General features: G+C 56.9%; 1 protein-coding gene across 7 annotated transcripts in view; it reads left to right on the forward strand.

Annotated features, from left to right (window-relative positions):
• The window catches only part of PAX2 (paired box 2), an 88,247-nt gene extending 86,161 nt beyond the window's left edge, over positions 1 to 2,086 (forward strand). For 4 of the 7 annotated variants that reach the window (XM_040486186.1, XM_040486187.1, XM_040486189.1 and 1 more), the window contains 2 exons: positions 1,369 to 1,455; positions 1,929 to 2,073. In XM_040486186.1, coding sequence (XP_040342120.1) covers positions 1,369 to 1,455; positions 1,929 to 2,005 — 164 coding nt within the window. In that variant the 3' untranslated portion in view covers positions 2,006 to 2,073. Of the gene's footprint in view, positions 1 to 1,368; positions 1,456 to 1,928 lie in introns of all 7 variants that reach the window. The other 3 variants (XM_040486184.1, XM_040486185.1, XM_040486188.1) reach the window with 1 other exon arrangement.
• The last annotated feature ends 7,696 nt before the right edge of the window (positions 2,087 to 9,782 follow it).

Here is a 9,782-nt window from a genome sequence, read left to right on the forward strand (position 1 = left end):
TGTCCTTTCCCTGACACACAACCCTCACGGTGGGGGAGGACAGAAGAGGGTGACTGGCCCCACTCCCGGATGTGCATCCAGGGGCAGCCCTGGGGAGGCAGAGCGTGGGGGGGAAGGGCGGTGGCAAAGAGGAAGACTGCCCCGGGGTGCTGTACCCCCATAGGGGCTGAAGGGAGTTAGAGGAACTGGCTAAGGAAAGCTGGGAGGTGTAGGTGAGGGGATTCCTGGCCAGATCTGGAGGGGCGTGGGTAGGAGTGTTGGGGACAAGGAGGTTCTTCTGGGAAGGTCCCAGCAGTGAGCAGGTGGAGGCTGGAGAAGGTCTTAGGGAGGTGGGGGTGAGGGAGGGGGGAAGCCTGCAAGGAGGTGGGGATGAGGGGAGCCGCAGAGAGCTCATGGTGGCAAGGGGGGAGTCGTTAAACAGAATCTAGTGCTGATGAGGAAATTACACTTGTTTCATTAGCGATGGGGAAGGAGATAGCTCAGTTCCTCTTGGTCACAGTTGAGCTCAGAAGCTCATTATCCTGCTGCACGCATGCTTTCCCTCCTCGTCAATAAACAGGCTTTCCAGTGGCTGCATCCCCCACCCCCACCCCAGCTCCCTCTCGGAGAGGGGCCCCTTCTCCTCTACTTAACCCGCGGTTAGGGATCACTGTAAACAGTCTGGGGTCATCACACAGGAGAAAGGGCGAGGGGGAAACCCGGAGGCCTGGCCTTTCTCCCGCGGAGGGAGGGAAGCAGCTTCCGTCCGCTCCCAGCCCACGGGGCCCTCCGCTAACCGCTCGCGGACCGGCGGGCTGTCCCCCTGCTTCCCACCGCCTCCTTCTGCTGCGTGGCCCGCCTATCGAATCTCTCCAGGGAAAGGCGGGGGGGGGGGGGGGGGGGGGGGGGGGTGGGGGTGTTTCCCAGCAGAAACCCCCACCCCTTGCATTGGCACCGTGCTGAGATGCCATTCTCAGGACTATCTGGGACAAAGTGTCCCGAGGGCCTTTCTTCACCACCCTCCCCGGCTTCCATCCCGTGGGGGCTACGATTCCTAGAACCAGAGTATCCACTAAAAAGGCCCTAGACCCCAACGCAGCGGGGTAGGCGCGCCTGGACCCGGAACAAACCCTCCCTGGGTGACCCAGAGCGCCTCCGCGGCGGAGCCCCGAGCCCCCAGGCCCATGTGCGAGGCCGGTCGGTGCTTCTGCACCCGCCGGCCCCCCCCCCCCCCCCCCCGGCTCTCCCCACGCAGACCCAGTGGATTGCTCTGCCTCTGTCCTGCCCGCCGCACCTGCACCTCGGGCCCGGGGGAGGCCGCTGGCGGGGCACGTCGGGTCCGCCCGGGCGTTGCGCTGGTCTGATCCCCACTCCCCAACCCTCCCGCAGGGAGCGAGTTCTCCGGCAACCCGTACAGCCACCCCCAGTACACGGCCTACAACGAGGCTTGGAGATTCAGCAACCCCGCCTTACTAAGTGAGTACGCCACCTGGCTGGCCGGCGGCTCAGCGCGTCAGCCCGCGGGCAGGCTTGGCCGGGCTGCTTCCGGACGCCGGTCTCGCTCCCCTCGACCCGCCCTTTGGGTGCCGGGCGGGCAGGCTCTGTTAGTGCAGCACTGAGGCCCCGGGATCCCTAGAGGACGCCCGCCCTCCCGTCCCTTCCCTCCCTTCCTCTCCCTTCCCGGGGGTTAGAAGGCTCTGCGCCGCCCCCACCCTCGGCCCCCCTGGAAAGTCCCCAGTCGGGCGGGGGCGGTCACCCATTGATCGGGCCCCTCTCCCATCGGTGAATGAAGCTCTCATGGGGGCAACCGGCCCAGCAGCCCAGCCGAGGTCTCCCTTGCCCCCATCCCGCCAGCCCCCAGCCCCGGGGAGGTCTTTGCTTTTCTTTCCTTTTTTGTTCTCCTGTTTGTCCTCTCACCCAGCCCATTCTTCTCCTGTGTTAACTTCCAGGTTCCCCTTATTATTATAGTGCCGCCCCCCGGGGCTCCGCCCCTGCCGCTGCTGCCGCTGCCTATGACCGCCACTAGTTACCGCGGGGACCACATCAAGCTTCAGGCCGACAGCTTCGGCCTCCACATCGTCCCCGTCTGACCGCCCACCCCGGAGGGAGGGAGGACCGACGCGACGCGATGCCACCCGGCCACCGCCCCAGCCCCACCCCCACCCCAGGAACCCTGCAGCCCTTCACACCACCCCGTCGAAGGCCGGACAGGACGGGTGGAGCCGCGGGCGGGACCCTCAGGCCCGGGCCCGCCGCCCCCAACCCCGCCCGCCGCCCCTCCCCGCCTGCCTGGACTGCGCGGCGTCGAGAGGAGGGCGCGACCCAGCTCGCCCCGACTTGGCCCGAGCCGGCCCCGGAGCGGACCAGCCACACCGCGGCACCCTGGCCGGGCCCGCCGCCACGCGCGGGGGACACGTTTCTGTGACACACAATCAGCGCGGACTGCAGCGCGGCCCAGCCCCGGAGCAGCCCGCGTCGGACGCTCCGGCGCCTGGAGGCTTCGCTGGAGGGACTGGGCGAAGGAAATTAAGAACAAAACGATTTTTCTGCAGAAGGAGGAAGAGCCCCCTGCCGAACCCTCGGGGAAAAGTCCTTACGCTCCCGCCGGCCGGACTGCCCCCACCTTCCGAGTGTGCCCTACCCCAGAAGGCGGAAAGGAATGGCGTGGGGTCCGGGCTCTTGGGACGGGGGTTGGGGTCATCAGGTCTTTCCGAAGTTGGGACCCAAGGCACGCAGGCCCCAGCAGCGCGCACCCACCGAGCCCTACTCTTGGCTCTACCCTCTTCCACCTGAACCGCCTGGTTCCCCAGGGCACGCCTACTAGTGACCAGACTCTCGGCCCCATCTCGCCCCTACCTCAGCGTCTCTTCCATCTGCGGCCCTCCCATTCTTCCCCCCTGCCTGTCCTTTTCTCACCCCACGACTCTGCACCTCTCCTTCCTAACTCCTCGCCCCTGCGGAGGCTCTCCAGTGCCCGCTGCAGGACCAGTTTCCGTAGGCCGCGGGCACTGGTCTTCCCGGGCCGTTCCTGGACGTCCCCTCCCCCGACACAGACTCGCGATCTGCCGGTGGTAGGAGCCGGTTCTGAGCCGGCGTCTGAGCTGCGGCGGGGTGGGGGTGAGGGCCGCCCGCCCCATCCCCACCCCCACCCCCACCCCCACCCCCAGCCTCCTCCTCCGGCAGGAACTGAACAGAACCGCGAAAAGTCTGCATTTAATATGATGGTCTTTCCAAAAAGGAGAAGCAAAACAAAACAGAAACCCAACAGGCTGCTGCTTTGTAAAAAGACGGTGTGTGTCGTGTGAAGGCGAACCCCGATGTATATAAGCCCGCCCCTCCGCCCCGCCCCGCCCGGTAGAGTCCCCGCTGCCCGCCCGCCCTGCCTGTAGATACGCCCCTCTGTCTGTGCTGTGAGAGTCGCCGCTCGCTGGGGGGGAGGGGGGGACACAGCTACACGCCTACTAAAGCACAGCACGTCCCGGGGGAGGGGGGCATTTTTTATGTTACAAAAAAAAAAAATTACGAAAGAAAAGAAATCTCTATGCAAAACGACGAACATGGTCCTGTGGACTCCTCTTGCCTCTGTTTCGTTGGCTATTTCTCTGTAATTCCGTGTTTTCGCTCTCCTCGTCTCTCTCCTCCGCATCTCTCCCCCTCTCTCCATCTCTCTCGTCCCCGCCTCTCTCCCCCTCTGTCTCTGTCTCTGTCTCTGTCTCTGTCTCTGTCTCCGCCCCTCCCTCGGCCTCTCCCCCCAGCCCCGGCCCGGCCGCCTAGCCCTCGCCGGCTAGCCCCGAGGTGGCCCCCCCCCGCCCCCCCCCGACCCCAGCCCCGGGCTCGCCCCTCCGGCCGTGCCCCGCGCGCCCTGGGCCGCCCCGCCCCGTAGTTGCTCTCTCGGTAGCGGCGATGCGCCCTGCATGTCTCCTCACCCGTGGATCGTGACGACTCGAAATAACAGAAACAAAGTCAATAAAAGTGAAAATAAATAAATAAATAAATAAATAAAAATCCTTGAACAAATCCGAAAAGGCTTGGAGTCCTCGCCCAGATTATCTCTCTCCCCTTCGAGCCTTGTTATTTGAAAAGGAAAACGAGAAAAGAGAATAGTTGAAGGGAACTGCCGGCGCCCGGCCAGGCTCCAGTGGCCCGAGCGGGGCGGCGAGGGCGCTGAGGTTCAAACTCCGAGGCCCGGTCCTTCCCAGTCCTCGCGGAGCTGGCCTGGCCGGGCAGGGGCCCCAGACCCAGGACCCAGCCAAACCCTCGAGAGATCCCCGACAGCTCTGGTCTCCTTAGCCACTTTCAGCGCGTCGGTTCGTTTTGATTCTTTTCTTTTTCTTTCTTTTCTTTTCTTCTTTTTTTTTTTTTTTTTTTTGTGCACATGAGAAATAAATAATAATAAATAATAATAATAAATAATAATAATAATAATAAAATTTTGTATGGCACTCCCCATGGCTCCAGGTTTGTCTCTCCCTGTCTCTGGGACAGGCCTCCTCTCACACTGGTCGACCCCAAATACCTGACTCAGTGATCCTCCAACCGTGACCTCCCTGTCACCCCTTTGCCAAGACCCTTTCGTGATGGCTGAAATCCAGCAAAGGCCCAGATGAGTCCTCCCTTCAGTAGCTACCCCCACCGCCCGCCCCGCTCTGGGGGCAAGGAGTTTCGCTTTCCGAAACTTAGGTAACTTCGAGTTAGGCGTCTATACCAAGCCTATTTGGTCACCCTGCCTCTCTCCCCGCCCCCCGATTGAGGAGGGTTCAGGCTCTCGGAACACAACGTCGGAGGCGCTCTACCCGTGGGTGGGGGTTGCCTGCTGTGCCCGCTCCTTCCTCCGCTCATCCCTCGGCCGCATTTTTATCCCCTGAGTCCACACAGCGACCGTGGAGGCCACAGACGCCTGCCACGAGTTTCCTCGCCGGTCATTTACTTCCAGGCCTGGACAGTGCCCAGACCCGCGGAGACTCAGGGAGAACTTGCCGCTCACCAGACCTCATGTGCCCTTGGCTTTGTCCCGGAGAGGGCGCTTAGGCGCTTCTGTCTGTGTGTCTGTCGGTGGCTTCTATTTATGTTTCCGTGGGTCTGTACGGCCCTGGGAGGGTCTGGTAGTGGAGAAGTAGGAGAACAGTTCGTTTTTTCGGACACTCTTACTGTTCTTGTCCGGGCAAGGATCTGTGCGTCCGTCCCTGTGTCTCTCTGTTCCTGCTTTGGGGAGGGATGGAGTGATTGTCCAGGATTGTCCAGGCTGCATCTGAGGTACTTGAAAGGGGTACCCCCTCTATCTCTCCAGCAACCTCCCAACTCCAGCCCTGCCACAAAGGCCACAGCCTCCACCTGGTCTCTCTGCTCACAGAGACTTTCTTTCTCGGCCTTTAGCCCCCAACTCTGCCTTTTCTCACTTGAAAGACTATTGAAACTCTGAGCTGCCAAGGACGGCAACCAAGGCCTGGAGGCAGACTAAGGAGTGACCTTCTCCCTTGGCTGGTATCTCCCGGACACCTCCTTCCCACCAGGATCCCAGGGGCCTTTCTTTCCCCCGGCCCATTTGCCCAGCTTCACCCACATCATGGGACTTCAGGAGGATATGAAGGATCCCCAACAAATCAGCAAGCCCCTAATCAAGGCTATCCCCTCTCTTGTCCCTCTCCACCTAGGTCTCCTCCCTATTCCCCATCTCAGCAAATGACAGTCCCGATTTTCCACCCTGCGCAGTGAGTCTCCTAGAAGAATGGTCTTCAGACTTCTTTGATCATACACATCTATTGGCAAAAAGAATTCTGAACGTGTACCCCCAATATAGGTATATTTCCTTATTTACAAATTCCGTAAATGTACTACCGGACTAACGTTATGAATTTCATAGCACGCAAAAAAAAAGAAAAAGGGTGCGATTGGAATACATAGAAAGAGAAGTTCCAGTGGTCTCATCTCATGCCTAAATAGATTCTTTTGTACTTCCTGGAAAAGTTACACCCCACTTGGGAGATCCTGCTTGGAATCCATCAAGACCCAGGACATCCATCCAGCAGAACCCCTAGCTATTGCCTGATGCCCAGTGGGTGAGTTCCTGGAAATTCCTGAGTTGGCCCAGCCAATGCTGCTCTCATCATGTAGAAGGCTACCGGGCCCCTAGTACCTGGCTTTGCCTCCAGGTGCCCCTAGACTGGGAAACCTTCCCAGGGTTCATTAAATTAGAAGCCAGCCCTTACCTGGGTCCCACCAGAACCCCTTGCCTTCTATTCTATTCTGGTCACCTTCAGACCAAGTTGGACAGCGAGGATCCCATTGTCTACAGTGACCATCTTTGCCTAGAAGCTTTCACGTTGTGCCCCTCCTGAGGTACTGATTTCCACTTGGAAATCTGAGGGGCCCCCAAGCAGTTCCGCCCTCTTTGGCCAGTTTCCTGTTCTAACTGCAGCCCCATTTACCCACCCCAAACACCAAGAGGGCCCGTTCTCTAGTTTCAGTATCCCCCAGAATTCACCTAATTTTGACTTGGCAGGTCCTGTCCCTGCCCCACCCCACAGAGTTCCCAGCTGAGGTGCACCAAGTATGACAATTAGAAACAGATGAATAAAGGTGTCCTGGGTTGAAGGAACAGCGGGAGGAAAGACATAGAGGCATGGAAATATACCAGATAGAATGTGGCTGGAGAATCAGGTTCCTGGGAAGAGACGGGGGGGTGGGGGGGGGTGGAGGGAGATGGCGGGAGATGAAGCATAAAAGTAGTTGAGAGCCAGGATACTGTGCTGGAAAATGTCAAAATGGTATCCATCACCTACACGGCCCCTTTAGGGAAGCTGCCCCGCTCCCCGCCCCTCCTGTGCATGTAGACACTGTATTTGCACCAATGACTCTGCTACGTGAATTGGACTCTAGCACAAATCCAAGCCGAGCCAATCAGGACAGCACACAGGACGCTGGAGACAATGGGGACATTCCCCGTGGGGAGCAAAGCCCCGCGGAGGCCCTGAGGGGATTCCCCAGTCTTCCTCGTCTCCGTCTCCGTCTCCGTGGAGGACAGCTCCATTCTACCACTCAAGCCAAAGACTCACATCTTCCCTGACGCCCTCATCTTTCTCACTCCACTTCTGATCCACTGGCGCAATCAGACGGCTCTACCTTTAAAACAGACATGGAATTGGACCGCTTCGGACCACCCGCACTGCGCTTAGTCCACGCCACTAAGATCGTTTACCTGGGTTTACAAAAGAACATTCTCATCAGTCTTTCTGCTTCCATCTTTGCCCCACCCACCCCAGGCTGTTCTCCCCCAGGCAGCCAGACTCATGCTCCAAAATGTAGAGCAGACCACGTCCCTCCTCTGCCCAGAGCCTTCCAGTGGCTCCCCTTCTCCTGTGGAGTCAAAGTCAGAATCCTAAAACTGACCTATAAGGCCCTGCACATTCTGGCTCTCTCCCCGCCCCCACATCCCTTCCGCTGCTATAAGTCACCTCCCATTACCTCCTCTAGCTCACTGTGCTCTGAGCCTGCTGACCCCTGCACAGTACTTTGGTTTCTCCAAGCATGAGCCTTCTCAAGACACTTGCACTTGATGTGCTTAATACCCCCTGACACTCGCCCCACTTCCTTAAGGACTCTGCTCCAATGTTACCTTATCAACAGGGCCTTCCCCGACCAACTTAAACATCCCTCTGCTTCTCCATGCTCTTTACCACCACCTGAAAGATTGTGTTTTATTGGCTTCTGTCTTGCCCTCTCCCATTAGAATGTGAGCTCCGTGAGAGCAGATTTTTGTGTGATCTGTTTGCTGCTGTATCGCCAATGCCTGGACAGTGTTTGGCACACAGATGCTCAGCAAATGTGTGATGGACAAATAAATGAATGGGGTGATGAGAACAAGAAATTGTGAGTAGGCAGGGGGCTGAGGCAGGGGAGAGAAACAGTAAAGAGTGAGAGATGAGAGGAACCCTCAGTCACATAGAAGAGGAGGATGACCCCCAGAGAGCAGCCGAGTAGCTAAGAAAGAAGTGAGAAAGGGCAGAGGCTGTTCCTACTTCTCTCACAGCCCAGGGGTTTGATGTGATCACAGAACTCCTTGAACAACTTCCTCCGTTACCTAGGGTGACTCTTGGCCACCGTTGTCCCCATGGGGGCGTTGAGGATGCATCTCTTCATCCAGTGGGACACTGCCCCTCCACCATCCTGTACAGTGCTTATGGGGCTGTCGATCAGAGTGTCCTAGCAACCCCTGACCATAGCTGTGGGCCTGAGACCCACATCTGGCCAATGAGGACCTCATGTCCTTGTCCAAAGCACATAGTCCTCAAGTTAGGAACAGAGTCTTGTCAGAAGGCTCATCATTGGGAACTGGAAGAGAGAAGTTCTTTTCTCTCGGCCTATAAGCTCAAGTGATAAGGGCTTTGGACCCCTAAGGACTGCCACCCACCATGTGGAGAAAGCAGACCCACTCAGAGTCAGGCAGGGACACAGAGCTGAGAAGTAGAGAGAAAGAGTTCTGCTGGTTTTATCCAAGCTTCTGGAGCCGGCTAGGCCTGAACCAAGACCACTCTTGGACTTCCAGGGTCCTAAGCCAGTACTTTCTCCTTTCTTTCACTTAAGCAAATGTGTTGAATGTCTGTCAATTGCAACTGAAAGGGTTCTGACTTACACAGTTGTAGAGTGCACAAATGCCCTGTTAAGAACTTTGAAATTTTTTTTTCTATAGGCGATGAGAGCCATGAAATTTTTTGAGCAAGAGAGAATGGCTTAATGGGCCTGTGTTTTTGGAAGAGCTCTCTGTCCATGATGTGAGGAGTAGGATATGAGAAGAGACATTGGGTACAGACAGGCCTGTACTACAGTGGCCCAGGCAAGAGATAATGGCGGTCTACACTCAGGATTCACTCAGGAAGGACACTGGCATGGAAAAATGATGAGGTTATATTTTTAAGCAAAAAAGAAAAGAAAGGTGTCGAGCAGTAGACACACTGTATAAGAAAAAGGAAAAATAGAAATCATTTGCTTCTATATACATAAACATTGGAAAGATAAACACCAATCTAATAAAAACAGCTGTCCCTGTGTGGGGAACAGTGTAGATGCAGACCCAAAGGAGTAAGGTATCTCTGGGTATATACCCTTTTAATGTAATTTTAACTTTATTGGGAAAAAATGAAATTTAAATTAAAAAATGCAAAGAGACAATCAGGTCCTTGGCATGTATAGGCATAGCTGTTTGATGAATACACCAAATTTTGGTTTTTTGCTGTATGACTAAGGAAAAGGACATTGCATTTGGTGAATAGGGGATACGTGGTGACCAGAAAGCTAGTGTTTTTTTGAAGGTGGAGGGAGGACTGGGGTGGGGACGGCGGAGGGGATGTGGCCAAGACCTGAGGAAGCTGGAGACAGAGTGTAAACAATTCTTTTGAAAGGTTTGGAGAGGAAAAGGCTTGAGACGTTGTGATTGGTGAGTTCAAGGGTATGTTCTTTCAGGCTAAGGGCTGTGGATAAGCCTGCTGGCTGAGGCAGAGGGTGGAAGGCAGGGGTAGGGGGTGAAGAGAGGCTGTTTGAAGATGGATGTGAGAGGCTTATGGAAGGAGGTCTGAAAGAATGGGGCAGAGGCATAGGGGTGAGGGGTGGGGAGGACCCAGAGAATTCTACTGGGAGCGGAAGGCCATAAGGGGAAGGGAACTGCCGGGGTTACTCAGAGGGAATTTAGGAGGCACAACTTCTGTCTGCTCAGAGTGTGGGGAGCAGGGCTGGGCCCAGCCTTGAGGAGGGTAGAGTTGTAGAAGAATCTCCTGGGGATTCAGAAGGCTGTCTGACAGCAGGAGCGTGTT

Source organism: Herpailurus yagouaroundi, unplaced genomic scaffold, assembly GCF_014898765.1.
Source record: "Herpailurus yagouaroundi ecotype Mexico unplaced genomic scaffold, PumYag 163, whole genome shotgun sequence".
In the NCBI taxonomy this organism is placed as follows: Eukaryota; Metazoa; Chordata; class Mammalia; order Carnivora; family Felidae; genus Herpailurus; species Herpailurus yagouaroundi.